General features: G+C 40.6%; 1 protein-coding gene across 4 annotated transcripts in view; it reads left to right on the plus strand.

Annotated features, from left to right (window-relative positions):
* COG5 (component of oligomeric golgi complex 5) overlaps positions 1-26,846 on the plus strand; it is a 181,775-nt gene that overhangs the window by 150,029 nt on the left and 4,900 nt on the right. For all 4 annotated transcript variants that reach the window (XM_068166880.1, XM_068166898.1, XM_068166887.1 and 1 more), the window contains 7 exons: positions 6,074-6,184; positions 7,494-7,556; positions 8,288-8,391; positions 9,713-9,950; positions 16,880-16,956; positions 17,409-17,535; positions 18,092-18,171. In XM_068166880.1, the coding sequence (XP_068022981.1) occupies positions 6,074-6,184; positions 7,494-7,556; positions 8,288-8,391; positions 9,713-9,950; positions 16,880-16,956; positions 17,409-17,535; positions 18,092-18,171 (800 nt within the window). The remainder of the gene's footprint in view (positions 1-6,073; positions 6,185-7,493; positions 7,557-8,287; positions 8,392-9,712; positions 9,951-16,879; positions 16,957-17,408; positions 17,536-18,091; positions 18,172-26,846) is intronic.

Raw genomic sequence — 26,846 nt, forward strand, 5'->3', positions numbered from 1 at the left:
GATAAATCTGAGTCTGAAAAAACATGAACTACAAGGGCCAGCATTTTTGGAAGTTTAGAAGTTATTCTCAGTGCCTCTGAGAATTAGGATTCTCTGAGATTCCTTAAAGAAATTTGGTTTAGGTTTTCTGATAGCAAGGTTGTTTTAAAGCATCTCATTATTTAAGGGCTTTACTCATTTTTGATTATTTGTACACTGCTTTTCTTCTCAGATGATTCAGATACTTGCAAATAAATCCTGTGCTTTCTATTACAGAAAGATAATTTTCTGTTTTCTTTCCATTTCTTCTGCTTTTGAAAATATTAAGGAAGAACAGAGAAACAAAACAACCCCACCCCCCCAAAAAAAAAAAAAAACAAACCAGAAAGGTTCTGTGGTTGTTGTTCCTTTAACTTGAATAGTCTGAGCATGATGTTCTGTCTTTTTTATGGGCAAGAACATAACAGTTCCTTCACATTTTTCTTCCATAAATAAGGAATGCTTTTTCTATATGATTTTGAATATCTTCATCATAGACTTCCTTTTCTATTTTCCTAGAATATGAAATCTTCGTTCTTCTGAGGAAGCCACAAGAATGTCCTGAAGGTGCAATATAAATGTTTTTATGTACCTTTTAAGTTATTACCTGAACTTGCAGCTTATTCCTTTCTTCATATCTTGAAATATTTCTTCTGCTATGAAAAATGAGAAGTCATTCCAAGAACAGAAATTCTTATTTGTTATTTATTCTTAAATTTTAGCGTTGGATGGGGCTTGTTTGTTTGTTTTTAAATCAGAACATTAACTTTGATGTCAATCCTCACCAGTCAAGGAAGGACCTTATTTGCCCCAACACATTCATTCAAATCCTACGCTTCAAACCCGTAAATTGTATCTCTTTGCAAATTGTACTCCAAGAGGCCACTACATTACCTGGCATAGCATAGATCTTTCTGTATTTCTCTGCTGAACTGTTAAAATTTTTAGCAAAATTAGCAAACTGATTCTAGTAAACTTTTGTGTTTCTTGGATGGAAAGAGATTGTAAAAGATTCCTTCTGCCATATGGAAAACATTAAACCTAATAGTAAATAATCCCAATTATTTGTAGCGTATGGGAGAGATCCCAGGGCCAAGACTTATTGACTCAGAAACTCTGTAAATTCATTTTGTGATTTATAATAAGTTGCCAGGATCAGGCAGGAAGCCAAGTACCAGATGGATTGATTGTTTTCTGCCAGAGGTACCGCCACATCAGCTGCTTCTATTAAGAGTGTATTTATTCCTGCAAATGTCAGCTTGACAATTGGAGTTCAATTTGTGCCATCAAAACACATTATCTTGTGATCCTTGAGTTGGATCAAATGCTTTGTTTAGAGACACTACTTTCATCCTATTTTTGTTTAAGATCTCTCTACTCCTAAATTACAATGCTATTTCCTGCTGTTTTGAGAGTGGGTTTGCTGAGGCTGTTTCAGAGAAGAGAAAAATAAATGGAGCTTTCCAAAGGCTGTCAACAAGGATGCACACAAGATTTAGTTACTTAGTGTGAAACTGAGCTTTTTCACAAAGTGTTTAATTGGTGAAGGGAATGGTAGCAAACCAGCTCACTTCTGAGCTAAGTCAGTCATTTTGAAACATGACACAAATTATAGGGAAAAAAAAGACATATGCAGTTAGCATTTTTTTATAACCCGAGGGGTGATTTGATTCACATCCTAATCTAAATTCTGCTTTCATTGCTTCCTGGTGAAAACAGGAATTTAAACCCAAAGCAATCTCATAGCACATGTTTCAACATACGAGATCAAATCCATGTTGTCAAATTACATGTCTGTTCTTGGGTATTAAGCACAGAAATGTGTAAAATGCAAAGCACTTGATCTAGTTATTTCCAGCACGGGTACCCCCTTTGCATAGACATGGTTTGGAAATATCTAACATGACTTCAGACAGTATAGCTGCCTGTGTCTATCTAATGCTTTAGATTCCCTTTATAGTTAGCAGAGGGAAATAAGTATGTGCAGGGTGCATTGACTCTCTAGAGGAGGGTCTCTAAAATAGGCTAGATGAATTACTCAAAAGAAGCGCTTATTTCTCTACTTTGTGCTTTCCTGCACATGGTCAGGTACAGGAAATTCATGAAATTTTCTTCATTGGGCAACTTACTGACCCACTATGAAGCACCTGCAGGTGAAGCACTGTAACTGTTGGTATGATGAAGGATACAAACTAAAGATGGTATTTTCCAGAAAGACTTCTGAATTTGGTGAGAGCACAAGTCATGGCTTACTGTGTCAGGCTGAATCAAGTCAGATGGCCTTCAGTCTTCATATTCCTCTTCATGAGACATTTTTTGTATCAGCTTCTACAAGTGTCCTTTTTGATTCAATAAACCACCTGATTTCAAGAAAAATCTTCTAAGCCGTTTCCTCCATCTGGTCAGCTATTGGATTGAACCCACAGATTTCGTCCTCCTACCTTGGAGAATGTCCTTGTGTACATGTCAGAAAGGCAGTGCCTTTAGTGCTTCTTTATCATTTTAGTGTAACAGCAGCCCTTTGAGTTTTCTTGAAAGGCTGCTTGCGGTAAAAGCTCATGTCCACATTTTTGAGGGTATCAGAAGACATAGCCGTTGTCCTAGTGCTGGGATGCCTGATAAAAATATATATTACATATATATATAAAAATAATATATATATAAAAATAATATTACATTGCTGGGAGACTTCTCTACCTCACTCCACTCTTCCTCATGAGCATGTAATGTTGCTAGTATGCTGGTAGCTGATATTGGGAAAGGGAGCTTGTACTGACATTATCATCCACTGCAGAATTGCCACTTGCTGGGTAATGAGGTACCTGCACTTTGCTACTACCCATGAAATTGGTGTAAATAGCAGACAGGCATTGAAGCAAAAGCAGATTAGTTTACCCAACTAAAGTGAAGAGCATAAGGGAGTCAGTTGCTTTGCTTAAAGACAAATATAGAAAAGTGCAACAGTTCAGTCCGAGTTGTCATTCAAGTCTGGCTTCAGTATGGTTTCTTTTTCTCTGTTTTCAGCTAGCAGGCCAGACTAGCTCTCAGGGTGAGTGATGGTTCCCTGGAGAAGGCATCTGGTCCTACAGCTACACATAATTGTTTCTTTCCTGAAATAAATTCTTTGGTATGAAGTCACCCCTTCTGTCCTCCCTATTTCTGCTTAGCATAAATTTACTCTCCTGGCCCTCTGCATTTCTGGATTAATATAACTGATTAAAAAGGTATCAGATTTTGTCTCTACTGCCCCCATCAAAAAGAAGGCTGTTGGACTGTGCCTGTCATCTGAGTGGATGTGGCTAAACTTCAAAATAATTTGACAACCTATTTATGTATTGCAATCCTCAGTGGACAAGTAACAGAGAAAGACTTATATTTACCACTGGCCTTAAATGCATATGCTGTGTCCAGCACAGAACTTCAAAATATTGCTGTATGAATGATGAATGTGAATTATTAATAAAACCTGGTATGATGGAAAATAAATTGAGGGATGATTTATGTCTAAGGTAAATGAGCCATAACTATGGTTTGCTGGAAACAGGGAGACACAACAATGGCATTTTTGTACCTGGATACATGATCGTACAATGAATGTTAGAGGTGTCAAGAATTCAGCCTGAGGCATTGAAATACTGGAATAATAGACTACCTGAAATCCAGAAACATGCCAGTGACAAAGTGTATGTACACGAACCATGTCACAGTCTGTACAGAGCCTTCTTGCCTCAAAGTAAGGTCATTGTAGTGACAGCAAGAGGTGGGAGCAACGACCATAGACTACTGTTGCAGGTGGTAGGGTACACATACCCATGTTAAGCACCAGATGTGCCTGTCATGAAAAGGCATGCCCATCAGTGTAGCTGCTAGCTGTTTCTGTTATGGTAGGGCATGCCTACCCATGTAGATGCCAAGTGTTCCCATGGCACACTTTCAGGAGAAGCAGTCCTAGGGAGCCCTGGGATGCCCAATTCTTACTGTTAGTTACAAGAGTTGAGTTTTCCAATCATCTTTGTTTTAGACCAGTGGTTTTATTTTTAGGTGCACAAGGGATCAACACTTCTAGCTGTTGAAGTTCAAATTGATTGATTTAAGGGAATTTATTATAGTAAACAATTTTAGAAAGAGTGGGTGATTGTAAGGAATTTCTAGACCTGGTCTATGAAGCTTTTGTGCGCTATGGCCCTTGTGTACTAAGGGGTTTTGCCAGTAAAATAGGCACAGCCTAATGATTTTATCACATCTGAAAAAAAGGAATTGTGAAACCTTTACAGGAGACTCCAAAGAATGGAAATTTATACAACCAGGGTGTAAAATGTTACTGTCTTAGCAATGTCTTTAGTAGTTGCAAATGTGCAAAATTCCAACTGAATAGTCTGTGCAGTGCTTAAAAAAAGGTGTGAAAAGCAGGTTGTTGGGCTCTGGGAGGGTGGTCAGTTGTGTGGGCAGGGTGTATCTCTGAATAGTTCTTTTATTATCAATCTGTGAAGCTGTAAGCCTGAGAAGCAGAATTCCTAAAACCAGTCAAGTTAGTCAAATAGAACTAGCAGGAAACTCACGTGGCTGTTCTCATCAAAAAGGCAGGAAGATGCTGAGATGATACTTTGTCAACTAGTCTGAGGATGCATTCTGATGTCAAATAATTGAAGACACATTGGAAAAAGATTTTTCCCTCTGCAAAAGCCTCAGAAACTTATTTATCCTGAAATAGTCCCTAAATTTGAAGAAAGGGAAATTAACTGGTATTGCCACTGTAATGCTATTGTGTGCTACAAGGACTTCTCTAAAACTTCATTATTAGCAATGCTGGCAAATGCTAAGTAACTTTGGTTGCATGATGTCTGTGTTTATGCCAAGTGGAAGCTATGGGAAGTACAGGAATGGTCTTTCACTAGTAAAGATTCACTGCTTCCCATAACTTAAAAATGTACACATTATGTTTGTTCCTTTTGCTTTCAAACAGTTGTTGCTGCGTATTCAGTTCTAGCTTAGGAGATTTCTGTAGGACCTGCAACCGTCTTTAAAGACACACTTCATATAAGTCTCTTGACTTATTCAATGAATTGAATTTGTTTTTACTGTGAGAATTTTGGAGCTAGGCATCTTTGGGAGTTTCCTGGAGTTTGATTTTTGTATGCTGAAATACAGATAACTATTCAGATAATTATATCTCAGTAAAACCATCTAGCTATTCTTGCTGCAATTTTTAGATGTAATTCTAGTATTCTCATAGCCTTTTGTTGATTCTTTGCATTTTTGCAGCTTTCAATGCACAATAAAATTTTCCTTGGTTTCCCAATTAGAATTTATTTTACTTTAAATTAGAAACATATGCTGTGGTGTCCTTATGGGACTGCTCTGTAATTAACTGCTATGTATGTATCACGTGGAACTTTGATTTCTGTGGTAATGATAAAAAGTGCATGCTTTGTGGAACTTAGAGAAATTAAAAAAAAAAGAATCTGAAAAATTCATGCATGGAGCTCTTTCTAAAGGCATACCAGCAATTTTGGTCCTTGCAGTTCTAATTGTTGTAGTTGTTTAGGTGGGTTGGATTGGTTGATGGGTTGGACGCAATGATCTTGAAGGTCTCTTCCAAACTGGTTGTTTGATGATGATGATGATGGTTATTATTATATTTCCTGTTCACTTAGAAGCCACTAATAACGTACAAAGCTGTAAGCCGTCTATTTGAGAAGCAGAGTTGTAAATGAGAGGCTTGAATAGTTAACAGAAGTAAGGGTTGAAGGTATACGGAAAAGCATACCAGTTCAGTTCTTTGCTGCTAGTTTGTACTGCATCCTTGGGTAGGTGACTGTGCCTGACTCTGAGATTATAAAGTTGAAGTATGTTGGAAATAGGTATCTCCAAGAGATCTGGTTCTGAGTGCTATGTTGGGGAGCTGAAACAACAGTTTCTTGTAGCTCCTGTTGTATTACCTGGAGGTGGAAATCAGGTGAATCAAGATGAGTTAAATGGAAGAACATTGTTACTGAAGTGTTAACTTTATTTTTCTGGTGATGCACTGTTTTAACAATTTCTGCAATCATTACAGCTGTCTACTCAAGGAGATGCCAGCCAGGTGATTGGACCTCTCACAGAGGGACAGAGGAGGAATATGGCTGTAGTTAATTCGCTGTACAGACTGCACCAGTCAGTCCAGAAGGTATGCTTCCTTTGGTATTTCTCTTCTTGCCATGTTAACTTCTTTGCATGTTCTCCCATTAGCTGATGAGAACTCTGACAAATACAGCCTGATTTTGGGTTAAGAGCTGTACCTTGCTATGCGTTTGTACAACTCCTTGAGACTTGGTTAGCCCTTGTAAGTACTGCTATGTGACTGATCATCAGTATTAGCAAAAGAGTGAAAGATGTGATTATATAGAGTAATTACATCTCACAGCTATTGTTCTGGGACAAACAAAAAAATACCTTGTCAAGTAATATTTGCCTTTGTACCTGTCAGCTTAATAGTCCTTGTCTGCACCTCTCCTAGTCTAAACTTACCTTTCTCAGGAGACCCTCACTGCTTTCCCACAATTGTGTTCAAACACAAAAGGGGAAGAAAAGGATGAAATCAAGAAAAGCATCACATCACAGATATCTCCATGCATTGTTGCTGTGACCAAAGTCTGGCCAGGAAATGTATTCAGAACTAAATACAGTTATTAATAACTCCAGTTTACTAGTGATGCCAATGTTTACACAGCCTCTGTAAGTTAAAACAAACTGTTATAGTTGTAGTTAATTATGTTTAAAACCTAGCCTGAAAAAAAAGACCATGAGTACTCCTGACTCTGGATATGTTTAAAGAATGTTAAAAAAAGCTATAAAGCCTATAAAATTTGCTTGGATTTTGCAAACAGATGGTAGATCAACTTCTAAGTCTGCTTTCTCTGATGTATTTAGTAATGAACCTCCTGTGCCTTAGTGTTGGAGGGAGATCTGATATAATTCAGACTTAGAGTTCAGTACTTATATGGCTTAAAAATACTATTGTATAGCTTGTTCATAATTGCAAGGAAATTGGTAGAATATTCCTTCAGATGATTCCTTGACTTTCAATTCTAATATTGTTGTAGCTGCACATAAGTATTTAACAGTCATAAAGCTGAGAAAGAGCAGCCATTCTTTCAAATGAGCTGCTTGTATAGTTCTTCATGAATTCTTTACTTAGCAGTGGGAGAACACACCACTTCTTTTTATTCTGATTCTGTTAAGCCTTCAGCAAAATTTCAGCTGAACTCAATTTTTTTGATTTCTTTGCAAAGGCAGAAGCTGATTCCGTAGGAAATTTGAGAGCACAGGAATGATGCTTGAAAATTCTCTCTGTATAAAAGACATTTGATATTTATCTATACCTATATAAACCACTCATTACTAAGGATAACTCAGTATGTTTTTAAGTGAAATTAAACATTATAGATTCTAATAATTTGAAGGTTGGCTGTTAACAATTGCTTTAAAATTTTCAGGTTGTTACCAATCAGAGCTCATTTCCAGTAGCTGCTGAGCAAACAGTCACAACGGCCTTAAAGGTAATTGAATGTCTGTGTGCTACAGGGATAGGGCTGTGCTTTTGCTACATTTAAAATGGGCGCTTCCTTTCCCAGGTATTATTTTGTGTTAACATATGTTAGTCAAAAATATACAGATATTTGGAAATTCTGTTCTGTCTGCAGCTACATTTATGTTGCATGTGGCAAATCACTGCTCGAGTAATGTTTATGTTCAGGAATATTCTCATAATGGTCAGAACCCAGACGTCACCTAACTGAAAATAAATGTCTTTCTCTGCAGCATTCACACAGCAATAACTGGATTCTTTATCATCCTTCCTTACCCTCTCAACACACATAAAATTGTGATTTTTACACTACCTGGTGTTTTTCTGCGGAGCCATGCGGTTGGCTGTGCAGCCCTCTGTAGATAACATTTATTCACATCCATCCTGCTGTGCACTCATCATGTGCTGAGGAATGAAGGGCAGCTTGAGTGTCTGGGCAACGAACATCCGAACGAACTGTGCCCACCAAAACATGTACATTTACAAACCAGGAATGCCAGATAGTTGTAGTAAACAGCCTTATTTCTATACTCTACTGGTAAAATCAATTAAGCAGAAATACTGTCTTAGGCTTTTGTCTTCTATTTAGCAGTTTCTGACGAAAGATAACAAAAGCACTGTTGTCAAGGTATTTTTGAGGTGTCAAAAATGCAAATGCTTCTAGGTTCTGTTTCCTTCTGCCTTTTTGTTATTCTATTTCAGGCAGTCCATGATCTAATGGGCAGTGCTGTTCAACTGTTACTGAGCTCTGTAGGGGATTCAATAGAAGCGATCATCATCACTATGCACCAGGAAGATTTTTCTGGGTAACTAGAAATACATTTTAAATTTTCCTTTGCTTTAGTAAGAAGTCCTGCATAAGTGTAGTAGATGGAAATTGCCACAATGTCCTTGGAGCAAGAACCATTTTTTGTTGAGGGGAAGGCGATGCTTGATGAACATAGAAAGCAGAACTACACCTATCTATTGAAACAAATTTTCAGGTAGCATTTGTCTTCTCCCTTTTATTCCTCCCAGCATATCAGTTGAGTAAAATTCAACGTCAATAGAAAAATAAAGCCAAGAGGAGGCCATTTTTGTGCATAAAAATCCTTTTTGCTTTCAAAACTCATGTCTTATGGACTCACAGACAATCTACAGAACTGTCAATGTTCTTGTTTTTCAAAGTAAAGCCTATAGCCTCTGATTCAAAATCAGAGAAGTTTTCCTAAAGTATCATTAAATATTAAAGAGTTTGAAATATTTTGTATTGAAAGCTCAGATTTAGTGTATTGTGCTGTTCTCCTATAGCATTTTAATTAACATGCCCAGTATTCTTTATGTGCAGAGATCTTGGGTCCTATCTATAATAAGAGACTTCCCTCCTGAGCATTACTTTGGTTGTAACATTTATTCTGGCATTGCTTATATTGTCATCAGGTGTCCTGTTTTCTGTCATGGGAATTCACTGAAAATGTATATTTTCAGAGGTGTTTTGATTTTTCCTTTGAATTTTATTCTTTGCCACCACTAGCAAAGTACCTTTCTAGGTGGACAAACTGATTCCAGCCAAAGTCCAACGTTTGTTTGATAGCCTGTGTGCTCAGGTTCCTGAGTTAGGAAGAGCTCTTTTGCTTGACAGTTATTCAAAGAAAGAGAAAGGTGATTGATTTCTGTGTCCTGTCGCTTCTGCACTGCTTCTGTGATAAGTAGATTAACTTTACAATCCTGGGATTGGAGGAATCTAGGAAACTAATTATATACAGAAAACAGCTAGTAATCCTGTGACCTACATTTGTATTTTTTGATTTGTTATTAGAGATTCAGATCAACAACTGGGGCATTTAAATTTATGAGCTGAATTTGAGGTTTAAGTGCCAAACAGGTGGAGGCTTTCCAAGCTGGGTAAGAGTGGGATGGTTTCCTTTATGTTTTTGAGATGGGAATAGCTCATAAAGAGATATTTTTTGACTACAGTTCCAGAGAGAGCTACATGGTCTTTCTTCTGAGTAGAAATGAGACTCTACAATTCATGCCATGACTTTGAAGGATAGAAAAAAATATTTAAAGAATCCAGTAGTTTTTTTTGTTGTGTTTTAAAGATGAATTTAACTGTCCCCCTTTCTTTTTTCTTTTCTTGTTTTTCAGGTCATTATCCAGCTCAGGAAAACCAGATGTCCCTTGTTCTCTGTACATGAAAGAACTTCAGGGTTTTATATTAAGAGTTATGAATGACTACTTCAGACATTTTGAATGTTTTGACTTTGTCTTTGATAACACTGAAGCCATGTCCCAAAGAGCAATTGAACTTTTCATTCGCAACGCTAGTCTAATAAGACCCCTTGGTGAAGGTGGGAAGATGCGGCTTGCGGCTGATTTTGCACAGGTACTCTTAATACTGATCTCTGCATTTTACCCTCACTTCATTGTGTTCTCTGAGAAGTATCAAAGGTTTTTATAAACAGTTGTAGAGATTGGTGCATTCCAGCTGTACACACCTTTTCTGATGAGATACTGTATGCTGAAAATGCATCCACTAAGTACTTGAAGATCCCTTGTCACCATAAGGCACATTCACGGAGGACTGGGAGCCTCCTATAAAGTGACTCTTGTATTTAAATTCAGCTGTGTCTTGACATTTTATCCTGCTGGCCTGACCTCTTTGGTATGTTCATCATTTGCCACCATTCCTTCAATCTTTCTCTCTTCTAATGGAACGATGTGTCGCTTTCTTGATTGCTTTATATATCACAGTGCCCACAGTGGTTAATCGCAGTGTAGGAGACAGGCTAAAGAAACACGAACGTCCTGTGGGAGAGCTACCCTCTTGGTAACAGAAAGGCAGTTTTCTTGTGGGATTCTCCTCATGAGCTGATTGACTTACTTGACTTTCTGCTTTACCTAGGTCTCATACTGGACTTAAACATAATGCATATTTCTAGATTAATATCCACTAATTGTGTTGATTATTTACTGTAGTCAAAATGAATCCATCAATAGTGACACTGTGTGATAGCCAAAGAATACAGCTGAAGGCCCCAGTTATTGTTATCCAAGTGGAAAAGGGAATTAGTACCTTCTGCATGTTGAGTACTACTTTTGGATGGTAGGTAACTGAGGTAGGAGAGGAAGGCAGGGAGGGAAGAATCTCTGCCATCTCTGTTTCTGATTGTGGCTGGTTTGGGTCACTTATCTGTGAGTCACACATTCCTGAGTAAAGTGGGTTTTTAATAATTTCTGATGAGTAGCAAGGGCTGCCTTGTGTTTTTTCTCATTTTCAGATTGCACCATATTTTTGGCTTGTTTAAAAATGGGCTTAAGACAAGAACTGGATCTGGGTCCAGCTAGCACCATACAGCCACCTCAATGCTCAGTCTGTGCCTTTAAGTTATCATTGTCCAGAACTCTTCATGGCATTCCAGGCTGCACAGGGGCTGTAGTGCCCCAAATGGCCTGGACACTATATCCTGTTGCCCAGGATAACAGAAAATGGACCAAAACATGTTGTAGGTGGAGACTGCCTTGTATTCATGTTTTCTGGGGTGTATCTGGCCTCCCACATCCCCAGAAAAACTGACGGGTTTTGGGCATGTGCTTGGTAGCTCCAGGACTTCTGGCTAGATCAGAGCAAGTTTGCCAAAATGGGGCTGTAAATCCGCAGCTGGACTCATTTCAATTCCATGCTCTCATTCATGTGGCACATGGCTTTGTCAAGGAAAAGATGCCTTCAAAGAGAAGGGGAGGTTGTGGCTGCTGCTTTGAACTGAGGAATGCAGGGAACAGGTATTAGCTGGACTGCTATCTTGATGGAAAGGATAAACTATTCCAGATGGCCATAAATGCTGCCTGTAGGATTTTACTCAGTCCCAGAAAGGCACTGCATTGCTGGACTAAAGCCAAACCCAAAGGAAAAGGTCTGCCTGGAAAGACACTGTTACAAACATGCGTGAGCCAAATAATCTGGGGCTGAATAAGGTTTGGGGTATCTCATATGCTTCAGCAAATTTTGTTCAGGGCACTCAGTTTTACTTACATCTGCCTTATATGCAGCATAATAACTTTGAGAGTAAAATTTGAGAATGTTTGCACTGGAAATGTATTATGGTTGATAATTTGCCTCAAAACAACAGGTATTTACATGGAAGAGGGGAAAACTGAAGCCTCAAGTTTTCTTCATTGAGAACTGGATTTAATGGGGTGCACTACTTCATGAGTGAGGCTCAGCTACTGAGACAGGAATTACTGCTGTAATTCTGCCGAATTCCCTGTCTTACCCTGCTTCCTGTGTCAGTATTGTATTTTTCTGTCTTGTGCATTACAGATGTTTCAGCAGTAACATGAGGGGTGTGCTAGTGTGGCAGCTGTAAACAGAGGTATGACAGGCTTGGTATATGCCTGAATATCATGAATATGATTTCATGAAGATCAGTTCTTACAGATGCACAGAAGCATTTTAAGCCCTAGAAAACGTCTGCAGTGCTGCAACCCATACTGTGTTTATTGTTCCTTGGGACTCTCATGTGAGATATTTCCAGTCTACATGCTCTCAGTTTTTATCCAGGCAATTGTACAAGGTTACTTCTCAGTTCACTCCTATAAATTAGTGGTGCAGTTTGTTTTCATTTGTTACAGTATTTTTAAAGTGACTGTAATTCAGTATTCATGTATGTAATACCAAATGTTACTTTTAAATTCAGCACTGGTCAGACTAAAAAAAAAATTATCTGAATGCAAGTGAGCCCTGATGATTTTTCAAATGTTGTGTTTCTGGGGAGTATCAGTTCTTCTCCAGAGGACCTTTTAACTTGCTTGTTGCTCAGATTTGTTGCAGCACTCATACTCAGGCACACTTCAGGATTGGTGGCTTGTAGTTCAGGCCTTTGTAAAATGTGATGGAAGTGCCAGACAATGCAAATATTAGAATATAATGCAACGTAAGAAATATGAGCATGATCGGTTGAGAAATTTGTTTTGAAGAAATGAGGAATCTGCAGTAATAGTTGGCATGGAAATGTGTCATCTGCTACATAAATTTTATAAGCTCATATAGGAAAGTAGCTGTTCAGTAACACAAATCACAAATGAACTAGTCTAGAAATATGCCTCGTGGCATGAAGGCATGATTTCCCATCTTCTCATAGCGCAGGTGTGTGTTTGAAGTGACATATAAGGCAGAAATCATAGAATCAATAAGGTTGGAAAAGACCTCAGAGATCATCAAGTCCAACCTGTTACGCAACACCTCATGACTAACTAAACCATGGCTTCAAGTGCCATGTCCAATCCTTTTCTGAACACTTCTAGGGACAGTGACTCCACCACCTCCCTAGGCAGTCCATTCCAATGGCCAGTAACTTCCTGTGAAGAGCTCTCTCCTATAGAATGTTTTCTTTTTATTGAGTTTTTCTAGAGTCTTTGCTGTAGAGGTTGACAATGCTAAATTCTAGTGCAGAAGAAATGTTTCTATCTGCTGATTAGCCTGTGGTCAGAATCTGGTTTCCTGATTCAATATGTGGCATTAAAAAGGCATTGGTTTTTAAAGATGTAAACAGATATGCTCATTTGATCAAACATGATGATACAAGTGTAAATGTACTTCTTGTCATATCCTTTCTAGTTTCTTACAGAGAAGTGAGAGAAGAAGGATGCTCAAATTACAGTTGTAGTCATAAGGACAGAAACTACTAAAGCTAAAGTGCACTTAATGTATAATGCTAACTCTCTTATTGGAGGGGGGGGATTCTTTTCTGATGTGGGGTATTTGGGAGATATTAAAGCTGAAGGATTTACTTAAAATTAAGTATTTTGTAATTGCTGTGTGGCAGAGAAATCAAATTCTGCATCCCTTCAAAACCAGCTTCTTTCATATGATAGTTCAGAGATCTTCTGCTCTGTTGCTTGTTAAAGCATTCTCTCCTGTTGAATGGCTAGAAATAAAGCATTCTGAGTTAAGATTTAAAAATACAGAATTCATCTTGACCAGGAGGAAATGTAATTGCTAAAAATTTTAAGATTTTCCAGCCAAAAAAACAACTATTTAGTAATGAGAAATCTTGAAAATACCACAACAGGCACTAAACAATAACTTCACTATGAGGTTTTTCAATGCATTCCTCAATAGATATGCATTATCTGTATCTAGACTACTTACTAACTTCACCCTTGGGTTGCTGAACATAATCCAATTAGAGAGGCCAACCATGTGATGTATTTTTTACAATGTGGCTAGCCAGCGAATAGTTCAGCAGATAATTGACCACCTAGCCGTAGGCTATGGCAAGGTCATGTGAGAAGAAAAGATAATACAGCCTTTTGGAGCTTAGAGGACAAGAATCATTGAGAAGAAGCATATGTTGTGCAAGGGTCTGCCACTGTGTTCTGTGAAGCATAGTAAAATAACATGAATGATCATGGAAAAGCAATGGGTTTTGAACAGTTAGTAGAAATGAGGCAGCATCATTAGGCCTTCTGTTGTAGCTGCCTCATCCTTTTTGTCAGGAATGTGCACTTCCTACAGTATCTCTTGGGTCCTGTGCTAATGATTGTCTCACATTAGTTGATTCAGCCTCTGTGGTTTCAAATTAATGCTTGGATGTGCTTGATCCGAATTTTCAGTTCCGAGAGAGACATTTGGAAAAGAAACAAAAGACGCTACTTGTCCTCCATATCTGAAGTCCCTAGGACATGGCTGGATGGAAGACTTTGCACACATCATGCAAATACTGGCTTGCAGACAGGCAGAAACATCACTCAGCATGTAAAAGCTCACCAAAATGCTCTGGAAACGATAGCTGTATACCATAGCAAAAGCTGCTGCAGTATAAACATGCTGCATGAATCAACAGTTGATACAGCTTCAGGTGATGACAGGTAGCAAAACCAAGGAATGATGTATGCTTGGTCCCCTGCCCAGTTCTTGCACCTTACAAGCAGCAGCTGTTATAGCTGCACAGTTCCTCCCTGGCACACACTCCTGGGCCAGTGGTGCCAGCTGGCACAATCCTGAGTGGAGACACAAAAGCCCCCACTTAAAACAGCAGAAAGATGCTGTAGCATCTCACTGCATCATTGGATTGGACAAATAGCTGAAATTTAAGGGAAGAAAGCAATCTTAGTTACTGTGCAAAGTACAGTTTTTATTGGAGAGATGGGCTTCTAACACAGAGCAGAACAGTGTAAAAAAACACAACCAAAAAAAGTTTCTGTGGTTTACAAACGTTTTTACCACATTAGTTTTCACTCATTCCCACTCTTGTTAGTCAGTTTGAGATGGCACAGGATGCTACAAAGCTTAAAACCATTTTTTTTTCTTTGGCACTAGTACTTCACAAGTCAAACATTTGCTGCCAATAAATCTATCTGCTTCTAGTGGTACTAATAATTTAATACAGTGAATAAAGGTTGAGGATGAAGTAATAAAACTTTCTAAAGTAAGTTTTATTCTTTAGTATGTTAGAGTTGATTTATGGAAACTGCCAAGTAAATTCAACAGAAATAATTTAAAATTTGTTTTAATAAGGAATTTAATAAGGAGCTGTAGAAAGTTTCTCTTACATCTTGTTACATCATATTATGTTTCAGGAGTGAAACAATCATTTAAAACTTAATAAGCAAAATCACATTTTGCTGTGCTGAGATTTCTTTCCTCTCATGAGTACAGTTTGATCTGAGCATCTCTGTTTCCTCAAGTCAGACTGGCAGTTTGCTGATACCAGATTCTCTAAAGAACATAAAAGAATTCTCTTCTCCCTGGTTCTTCACAAGTTACAAGTCCACAGCTCCCACCAGAGCTAGGACATCAGATCTTGCAGGCTATCAGGTTCTTCCAGCTGCCCCTAGCCAGTACTGATTCCTGAAATAAAACTCTGGAGAAACCAGTCTTCCTCCCGTTTGTGTTTCAGGGTCAGAGTTCTTGTATCATGATGCAGCAGAGCCTACTTAATTACCTCTTCATTTTGGCTACTTGTTATTGATCCTGTGCAGCAGAGCAGCCTCTTGGCTCCCATATATGCTCAGAAGCGTGTGCTGGGAGATCCAGGGTAACAACATGCTGAACTTGGCCTAAGCTTCATTGCAATTTGGAGTTGGAGCACCTCCCTGAAAAAATCCCCAGTGAGAACCTGCCTGTCCTGAGAGCATGCACTCAGCCTTACTCTCTTGTGCTGGAAAATTCAGCACATGGCACAGCACCTGAAGGCTCCTCCTCAAGTGTGGGAATGTTTGCTTCCAATTTTGTGTGCCTTTCACACTGACTGGTGGATAGTATGCTTGGTCAGAAGCTGCAGAGCTGGCTTCTATGTGCTTTTCAGCCCAAGAAACAAGAACCCCCTTGCACTTGCATGTGGTAGAGGTGACCTAGTCCTCAGGCTGCAACGGTTACAGGGAGACAGGACAGGGATCTCATGCAGCTGTAGCGAAGGGGCCAGTTCATAGCCTTAGAGTAAGAAGATATGTGGGGGGAGAAGGGAGACAGGCTATTAAGCAGGGCCAGAGTATTTATCTGAAAGCAGAAGTTAAAGGTCCTTACTTCTCCTTCCTGGATTATTGTTAATTTTCTGTTTCTGTGTAGTATACAATGCAGATTTAAAGCAACCTGGAAGTGCTTGATGTGGGACTTGCATCCCAAGGTTCCTAGGCTTAGGGAGTGGCTTTGCACTGCCAGTTGGTTATTTTGTATGACACTGTGGTGATAGATCCCAGCTGTTTTCTCTCTGATCTGTGTAGGTTTTGTACCTTAGAATTTGGGACTAAATGTTGTAAGAAGGAAGCACTTTAACCTTTTCCTTTGCCAAAGGAAAGGGTGCCCAGCTGAAATGGGTATACATTTTCACTTCTATAGTGGTGGTTTGTGGAGATCTGCCTAAGTTTGCCTTCTTCCTAGGCTGTGGTAAGATAAGAGCTTCAGTAAGATAAGAGCTTCATCAGGAAACAGCACTAACAAAATAGACCTGCTGTGAGAAACAAAGTTTCTTTCTCAGAAAGCTCATGAGATCCCTTTTGTTCTGAATCACAGATTATCGCTATCAGTTGTCATGGGATGTTTTTTTCAAAGGCAAAAGTCTTGGCTTGGGCAATGCAGTATGTAAGGAAAAGGTAACTTCCCGTCTCAAATTCAGCCACCAGTGCGAAGTCACTGCCTCGGTCTGCAGGTTTGGATTATTGCTTAAAGGCAGGCTACTTCAATGCCAAGTTCCAATACCAACACCTAGCAGTGATGGGTTGATGGTTGGACTTAATCTTAGAGGTCTCATCCAACCAAAATGATTCTGTGATTCAGGGAAAATCTAATTCAAATTAAAATGTTTGTTTTTACAGATGGAGTTAGCAGTAGCACCACTGTGTCGACGAGTTGCTGACCTAGGGATGTCCTACAGACAGCTGAGGTCATTCAGGTGAGTTGCAGGATCTAGCCATTGGCATTCACAACTGATTCACCTGGGAGCTTTTGGGGCAACACCCACCTGCAAATTAGAAATTTGTAAAGTTCTTTTCAGTTTTATGCAGAGTATAACTATGACTTATTAATCTGTCATGCAAATGTTTTCCAAATTGTACTTTTTCTGGTGTTGCTTTCAGTGCAATTTCTGTGTGACGGCAGGTTCTATTGTTACATTCATTGTTTTCACTGAAGCATAAGATCTGCACTCCTGTGTTTAATTACAATAGTCAACTTCTGTAATTTTTTACAAACTGAACCTGTGTTGAAAACCTCAGATGCAGACTAATGTAAAACAAATTAGATGATTCTATCCTAACACAATATTGCTAGTATAGTCTATAGACATTTTCCTGATGCATAAGATAAACTTCTTCCTTTCACAAGTATATTGTTATATTTTTCCAGACCACTGCTGTTCCAGACCAGTGAGCATATTGCCAGCAGCCCAGCTCTGGGAAAGGTTATTCCATTCAGCACTGCTCTTCAGTTCTTATTTACAAGAGCACCACCAGAGTTAAAATCACCCTTCCAGGTAATAAGATCAATCTGTCTTTCCTTTTGAGATGTCCTAAGGACGAATGACCATTGTATTTCACCCTATTTATTTTAATAGAAAGTATCCAAGTTCATACTTCCTGTGACTTGTTGCCCTTTGTTTTTATTGCAGCAAAGGTGTTACAGTCATTGACTTCATGTTTTGATTCATTAACAGTAGGAAGAACATAACCTGATTTTAATTTATTAAAGAACTCGTAGTTCTTTAACATTCTGTCAGTTCACAGAAGGAATTGCAGGTCTGATCCTAGACTGCAAATTGCCTGGAACCTGCTTATGTAAGATGCCGGAAATCCAGATTCAAACCTTTGTCAGAACTGGGCAAACTGCTGACGTAGGAGATCCCTCTGAACTCTCAAATACTGTACTCAGCTAGTTCTGTTGTCTCTTACTCCTTAACTCATTCTTAACTCAGTTTTAAGAGAGCCACATTTGGCCTTCATATATGTCATATTTGATTCTGAAATTGGTGTATGTGTTTCCCTTTTCACATTTATGTGTAATTGGTGTTTCTTTGCCTTTCTCTGTATTAGAGGGCTGAGTGGTCCATTGCTCGCTACTCCCAGTGGCTGGATGATCATCCATCTGAAAAAGACAGGCTTGCTCTCATACGGTAAAAAATGCTTTCTTCCCTCCTTATCTGAACACCAGGACTAGTCTTGACAAGCAGCAGTGGTGGGGCAGGAAAGGGTTCTAGGAGATGTACCATGGATACCATTACCTTCTCTTTGCTTACAGGATGGGTTGTGAAATGGGAGAATGTAAAATGTGAACATGTCTCTCTGCCCATCGTACACAAACTCTGCAGTGCCTTTGGAAGGAGCACATAATCCTCATAATTTCCTCTCAAAAGAAGGGAACTATGCACAAGGATGGTTTAAATTAATACTGTGTTATAGCAAACTGCCTCTTCTAGCTCTTAGAACAGCTGCAGCCTTGACTTTCTGTTTTCTGTGTCAGGAAAGAGAAGCTTAAGCAATGAAAATGTAAGTAGGAATTTAAAAATGGAAGACCTTTGTTACACCTCTATAATGTTGTTGTTCAAAAAATCACCCCAGAATATTTAGTAAATGATAGTTAGGTCATATTTAAAAAATCATGCTAGGGTATATATTTATAGCTAAATACTGTTTCACTTCTTAAAATGTGAAAAACTATGAAGGTTCTCATTTTTCAGAACAAGCAGAGTTTTGAAGTATGTTAGAGAATACAGCTGTGTTATGTGAACATGGTAGAGCCAGCCTGAGCATCCTCAGTATTCAAGGCTCCGATGATCATTTGGTTCTTACCATCCCAAATCTTCTAGCCATTTGCTTGGTGTCCTGTCCTGACCTCAGTGACACCCGCTCCAGTGACATAGGAAACGTTGTCACACATAGCTGCACCAGGCTCGATCTAACCTGGGATACTAAAACTTCTGTACTTGAATCTTGCCAGCTTCTGCTGAAACCATAAAAGCTGACTTTTAAGTTCCATCCAGCAGTGGTTGTGCTTGAGAAAATCAACCATTATCTGCCTGCACTTCTATAGTAGCCAGGAGGAGTCTGCTATAAATATTTGCAGTTCTTGAAGCTGATAGCTCCATACAGTCTAGTCTAGTTCTCAGGCCAATTAAGGAAATACCAGTTGATTACCAGTAGATGTTAGTAGGATTTCTTTCCAAAATATTACAGTGCAGAACTGTATCTCTTCATACATGTATTGTATGATTTTTTAGGAATGTGGTGGGTTGAAATTATCCCCCAAAATTAGTTTTGGAGAAACTACCCCCCAAAATAAATTACCAGACCAGCTCAGTTTGGGGTGGAAGCAAATGAAGCTATATTCACAAGCAAACTACAGTCTAGAAATATGAAACACAATGAATATGTACAAAATACACACTATGTGTACAATATCACAGTATCACGGTATCGCTAAGGTTGGAAGAGACCTTGAGGATCATGGAGTCCAACCTGTCACCACAGACCTCATGACTAGACCATGGCACCAAGTGCCACGTCCAATCTCCTCTTGAACACCTCCAGGGATGGTGACTCCAGCACCTCCCTGGGCAGCCCATTCCAATGGCTAATTACTCTCTCGGTGAAGAACTTTCTCCTCACCTCGAGCCTAAACTTCCCCTGGCGCAGCTTGAGACTGTGTCCCCTTGTTCTGGTGCTGGTTGCCTGGGAGAAGAGACCAACCCCTTCCTGGCTACAACCACCTTTCAGGTAGTTGTAGAGGACAATGAGGTCACCCCTGAGAAGTTCCTCAGACCACCCTGGATGGCTCCAGGGGACCCATTCACCTCGTTCCCCACTCCCTCCCTCCTTCCTGTTAACTTCACACAGTAGTCAAAACAGAGATACCCCTGGCAAGGCCATGAGAAGAGAGAGAGAAGTTGTGAGAAGAAGAGAAGAGAAAGAGCTGTTTAGGCCTCTTCTCTATACTCCCATTAGCAATCCAATTAATTACATAGACCTTATCATTATTTTCCTTTTATATCCAATGGTAATTTATTTTCAGTCTTTGCAGTCAGGGACTAGGCTAAAGTTCCCCCTTCAAACTGTAACAAGAAAGTACTCTTATGTTGTTAGTCTAGTTTGGCTACAAAATTAGTTTTTCTTGAATCTCAAGCCATGACATCTTGAATTACAGAAGAATGGATAATAGATACAGGACTTATAACTTATTGTTGTCTTGACTGTAATTTCTGCTCTGATAGCACTGGAAAAACTGTTGATTTTGAATTTCGGATGGGTTAGGGAAGCCAAGAATGCAAATCATTTGAGAACTAATGGGCATTTTGCTCTCTTCAGTCCTTTTGCACAAAACTGAAAATCCTGTCCTTAAACTACAACACATTTTTGTCTTTGCTTGCAATTAAATTTCATCCAGGCTGATTGAGTTAATGGAGTTGCTGGTAGTCATGTTCAGGCACTGAAAAATAGCTCTGACCATGGAGGTGTTAAGGGGCAAGCCTTTTAGGCAGAGCGAATGTCAACCATTTGACCAAGTAGTGTAGCTGGAATACTTAAGCTTTTTATTTCAACCTTTTCATTGAATCCTTTGTTCATTTTGCATGAGATACCATTATTAGAATATTTTATCTTGGTAATCTCAAGAATGTGGTGCTGAAGGGTTATCACTTGGCAAGGTTATCTCTCGAGCGTTTTACAGTGAGACTGTGGTCCTTCTGCTTTGCACTGTGGAGTGCTCAGATGTCCATCCCCGCCAAGGCATGGAGAGGGCAGCTTTGAAGATCTGCCCTTCCCAAAGGCCTCTGTTGGCACTCCAGTGAATCCTCCTAACTCCTAGTACACCAGAGCAATGCTATCTGTCACTGCCCGTGTGATTTGATAGGGGCTGAATTAACGAGGCGGGAACTATAAAAATATAGTTACCTTTATTTTTCCCGAAAACCCTGCCCCAAAATTAGTTATAAACACTTATAAATTATATACAGGTTCTGTCAGGTCACAAATTCTACCAGGATGCTTATGGGCAACTTCGGTACCATTTAGAGAATTCAGAAAATGGAAAAGGCTAAGCCACAAAATAGCTTCACCCCACTTACAATCAGAGACAAGCCAGGAACCTTGGGAAAGCCGATGAGAACGCCAGGTTGTAGTCAGGAGGACGGAGCAGGAATTTGGCGACGGTCCCTAGGTATCTTGTCGGTGGCAGGCTCCAGGAACTGCAGGTTTTATAATCCAATTTGTGGATAAGGCAGCACGATCCAAAGGAAAAGGACCCGCCAGAATCAAAGTGTCCGTAGATACAGCTGCTACGAGGCAAAACTCCTGAGCAGCAGCACTGCAAGAAAGCCGCAGGTTTCACAGCAGGCAGGGAGCAGGACCTTAGGCAGGGTCCGGGGAGAAGCCAGGTCCAAGAGGAGCATGCAAGATGAAGGCGGGAGCCAGAGCAGGAGCGAAAGCAGGAGCAAGATGATGACGAGAGCCCCGATCGCTTTCTGGTCACTCTTGTTTAAGGCGTTTCTAGACAATGTGTCCAAGGCCAATGTATATTGGGTGTGAAGCACCCCGCTTAATCATAGCTTCCAAACCCAGGGGACTTCCCCCACGGGAAAGCAACCTTTGCCCTGGCGGAAGGAATAGGTGCTAATTACCTGTCCTCAGGCAATTTTGCACCTTGGAAGGCAACTTCGTGCCTTTGTCTTTCCCCATTCAAACCTCCGCTGATGGAGATGGGGTAAAGGGGGTTTGGAGCACACCATAACACCATGCTTGACTTTCTCCATCCTTCCCCAGGCCCATTGCTTGCAGGCACCATTTGTGAAGCTTTGCTGAGCCTCAAGAATTAACCGTACTGGATCTGTTAAGCAGCCTCTTGGGTCAGGTGGTTTGGCAGCTTGTATAGCACTGTGTGTCTGGGCGCAAAGAGCAGGGTCTAGCTGCCCCATGCTTAAATGTGGCGAGTAAAGGAGAAGGTTCTCCTTTGCAGGTACTGGTAACCTCTGTAGGCATTGCTGTATGCATTCACCTTTTTGCCGTCTCCTCTAATGCCTCTTAGTAATTTCTCAGTAGGCTGGTTAGTTATCCACACATAAGTCAGGCAAGCAAACAGTGCTCACTAGCAGGGCTGTGTTTCACTTGTATTTTCTTTTAATATTCCCTTGAAAGATTTCTGAGCCTGCTCTTCATGTGTCTCATGTGGACCTAAGTTGAACTACAGGTGTCTAGCTTATTTGTCTGAAGTCTTTTATCAGTCATGCTCTTCAAGCATTTTCTACCTGTAGTTATTCTGTGCTAATTGACTCTTTGATGTCCTGAGCCTTCAGGTCCCTGCACTGGCCTACATCAGGAAATTGTGTTTGCTGCAACCTTGCAAATGGTAATTTTGTGCAACTTCTCTTTGTAGCAACTATGCAATTACTCTAGACCTGCTGCTTAGGTATTAATTTACTTGTGTTATCAGAACCCTTACAGCTTCATATTAAAGCTAATTGCAGTCCTTCTTCCACTCCATAGATCTTAAGTGCTTCGTGTGTAACGTGGTGTTAACGTTATGAACTAGTAGCATGCTGAGCATTTTGGGGCATTTCTTTCTGTACATATTCAGCATGACAAGTGGGATTACCCGGCCAGAGGTGTATTAGCTAGACTCCCTTTATAGTTAACAGAGAGAAGAAGCAGGCTCTACTGGGAACAATTCATCTCATCCTGAAGTAGGTACTTAAAACAGGTCAGTTACGTTGTGTCCTGAAAACTGCATTTTCTCTGCTCAGTGAAGGGAGCGTGGGCAGGGACATGGGAGCTCTGTCAGGCAGACAGCTGCCCTGCAGGCACTGAAAGTTGGGTGAGATGATCCTGCTGCAGGCGTTCTTCCAGAGCAGGGATTGTGTTGAAAGGAGCACTTCTTTAAGTGCCTGGAACACATTTTTCCTCCTTCTTTTTAAGTTGTTTGAAAACTTGAACCTGTCTTCTATAGAGGAAACCCTGTTAGATGTGGTGGGATTTGAACTGGCCTAAGGGACAGTTCATCCACTCAAGGGCCCAATTCTTATATTTGCCAGTAGAGTGTGGGTAAACTCCTCATATTTAAACTCATAGTTGCTGGAATAGCGTTGAAAGCCAGGCCCAGTGAAGGATTCATTTTCATGATGAGCTGATGTCCTGGGCCAGAGACTAGCTCTGACCACTAACCTGCCAGGAGGCAGGGACAAATGCCACCTTGGGGACTGCCACAAAAGCTCTGTCTGTGCAGTAGGTTCTGTCTTGCTAGGCACAGCAGCATGATAGCTTTTCCACAAGTAGCAGAGCTTTGCTGGGTCACTGCCCTGCTCAGCTTAAACCAAGCAAGCAGCAGCCATGCAGCATGGCCAGAGGGCAGCCACGTGCTGGCTGCGCCACCTGTGCCTCTGAGCGGAGCCCCGGCCAGCACAGGCCGTTGGTAAAAACCCTCCCTGTCATTTACTGCTCAGCTGTCAACGCAGCTCCTGTTGGTCTTTTTATTATGCAGTCTAGAATAAACCAGAGATGTTGTCCTACAGCTGATGCTGTTGGAGATTTTACTGTTTGATTGCCCAGTAACTTTTACAGCACTCAAATCTGGTACCAAAGAGGTGCTCTTACACAGCATATTTTCCATTTTCCTCACCCTGAAGCTTGCAAAGCGAGCAGACTTTTGACGAAGTCTGAGCCTGCTGTCTTCCAGCTTCCCTGACACCTGATCGGGACCTTGGTGCACAGGGCTGTCTCACTACTGACCAGAAAGATGATCCCTTGCTCTTCTGAAGCTCACAGTTTACATCAGGCTCCATTTGACTGAGTCAGAGCCCAGGAGGATAGCACTAGTATTCACAATTCCATATAAAATTAACTAATTGGAGTAATTCTAAATGATACACATTAAGATCTTTTTAAGTGCAGCCCAAATTATGTACTTTTTTTCCCCTTTAAATGTAGATAAAAATCTTCACAAAGTCCAGGTGGCCTGTCATGTTCACCAGGGATCAGCACTGGGTTCAGTTTTGTTGAGTGTCTTCATCAGTGACCTAGATGAGGGGACTGAGTGTACCCTCAGCAAGTTTGCTGATGGTACAAAACTGGAGGTGGGGATTGTGGCTGACACACTGGAAGGCTTCACTGCCATCCAATGAGATCTTGACAGGCTGGAGAGCTGGGCATAGGGAAACCTCATGAAGTTCAATAAGGACAAGTGCAGAGTCCTCCATCTGGGGAGGAATAACAGCAGGCACTAGTACAGACAAGGGGTGGTCCTACTGGAAGGCAGCTCCATGGACAGAAAGACCTTGGAGTCCTGGTGGACAGCAGGTTCTCCATGCAACAGCAGTGTGCCCTTGTGGCCAAGAGGGGCAGTGGTATCCTGGGGTGTATTGAGAAAAGTGTGTCGAGCAGGTCTAGGGAGGTGCTCCTGGCCATCTACTCTGCCCTGGTGAGACCTGAAATACTGTGTCTAGTTTTGGGCTCTCCAGCTGAAGAGAGACAGAGGTGTGCTGGAGAGAGTCCAGTGGAGAGCTGTGAGGATGATTGCAATACTTGAACAGGTCCTATGAAGAAAGACCAAGAGACTTGGGGCTGTTTAGTCATGAGAAGAGAAGGCTGATAATTGTCAACACCTATAAGTATCTGAGGGGTGTGTGTCAAGATGAAGTGGCCAGTCTCTTTTTGGTGGTGCCCAGTGACAGGACAAGGAACAATGGGTACAAGCTAGAAGAGGGGAGGTTCCACCTCAAACCGAAGAGACACTTCTTTATGTTGAAGATGACAGAGCACTGGAACAGGCTGCCTGGAGGGGTTGTGGAGTCATCTTCTCTGGAAGCTTTCAAAACCTGCCTGGATGCACTCATCTGCAGCCAGCCCTAGGTGATCCTGCTTTGGCAGGGGGGTTGACTGGATGATCTCTGGAGGTCCCTTCCAAGCCCTAACATTCTGTGATCCTGTGAAATAGCTTTTTTAAAAAGAATTATCTGAGTCTTGTGTAATCAGCTTGCCCTGATTTCCAAGAAAGCTCATGTTTTTGCTCAAGCAAGTGAAGTAATTTAATAAGTGCTTTAAAATCCTTTTCCTTATGTGGGAGGGCATCTTAAACTTACATTTTTTTCGCCCCTTACTTCTTACAGCATTTTTAATGAACCATTAATATATGCAGAACATCCCACCAACCCACTTTCCATAGCTCTCTTTTACAAACAATATTAGTAATGTATACCATAGCTTGTCTTTTAAAATAGAAACAGACTGCTGAACAGGTTTTATGTCCTTTATTAGACTGGAAGATGCTGAATTTAGGGCATTATTTAGTCTAATCCCTTCAAGAATATGTTTTGTATATTACATAAACAGGGTTTCTTCCATATTCTTAAACATTGGTAATATAGCTATAAATTACATCTTCTTTATGACAACAGCTGTGATCTCTCCTGTGCTGGAGACTTCAAGATACTGCTTTCACTCATGATCCCATTTATTTTCCATTACTACTTATGCTCTAATGCTTTTACAGTGTCCTCTACCTTTTTTTTTTAAGACAAGATTTGAATGGAGAGCAGGTGCATCTGAATTGCATTCTGTACTGCCAGCGCAGCTTATAAAATGTTTGAGCTAGAACCAGTAAAGGTTCCAAAAATGTCATCACAGAATTTGCATTTCAAGTGTTAACAGAGCTGCTAAACTCATTTATCTCTTCAAATAAGCTACACTGAGGCAGACATCTCAGCAACTTCAGTGAAGCATGTTGTTTCAAGCTGCCCAGCTCAACCAGCCTGAGCTGATATCTGGCTACATGCAGCAGCAACCATCTTGCTATGTCATAAACAGCTTCCTGTACTGTCTGCATTTCCCCCCATCCCACCCTTAAGACTTGGTAACTGTCTTCAGAGAAACAAAACCCTCATCCCAAATGTACTTCTGAAATCACATCTATGTTATGACCATTGATGCTTCCAGTCACCTCTTCCAGCCTACTAGTCCCTCACACTCTGAACAAAGCTCACCATTATTTTCTGGACTCCAAACATCCTTTCTCCCTGGATTTCTGCCTTTCATTACCAGGAATGCTGTTTCTAATAGGATGGAGAAGCTTCCTAGCCTGTCACCATTGTATGACTACCACAGGAAGCAATGCAGAGGAAGTTTCCTGAGTTAATCAGAGCTTGACCATGTTTGTGAGGTCTTCCATAGTCACCTGGTAGGGTATGAAGCTCCAGGTCACTGCAGCTTCCTCTTGGCTCACAGCCTTTAGCAGATGCCACAGTTTTTCATCCTCTCACTCAGTGTGAGGCCCCTCCAGCTGCTTTCTTACACCTGCTTACGTGGAGGCAAAGTGCTGCTTTGCCTTGGTGGGTATGTGAAGTATGTAGTTTTTTGCCCTGGAGGTGTCCAGGTCCTCTCTGGTGGTACATGTTTCTCCATGAGTTGATAATGCTCTTGGCACTGCAGTTGCTGTCAGTTGTTCTCCCAGCACTAGGAGATGAGGCATCTGCAAAGCGACCTTCGGAAGTTGAAGGCTCATGTCAGGTTATTTGGTGAGGTCTGCTCACCATGCCTTTGTCATGGATTAGGCCATTAGAAAAACTGAGAAGAACAGCTTTTGTTTTAGCTTTTTGAGTAAAATCATTGCACGTTAACAGTCAGCTCTAGAGTGTTGAAATACTTCTACTGGAGATGCAAGCATGTGACATGGGAAAATAGTGCATGCATTTAGAGTACTGAGAAAGCTTTTATTTTTACCAATGTAGAGTTCTAGCTTGACTGTGTCTGTTTGAAACAGCACAAGCCAAACCACAATAAAAGAGCAAGCATGGCAGAAGGAGTACTGATG

Source organism: Melanerpes formicivorus, unplaced genomic scaffold, assembly GCF_026170545.1.
Source record: "Melanerpes formicivorus ecotype bairdi unplaced genomic scaffold, bMelFor1.0.p_v2 SCAF_3, whole genome shotgun sequence".
NCBI classification, from domain to species: Eukaryota; Metazoa; Chordata; class Aves; order Piciformes; family Picidae; genus Melanerpes; species Melanerpes formicivorus.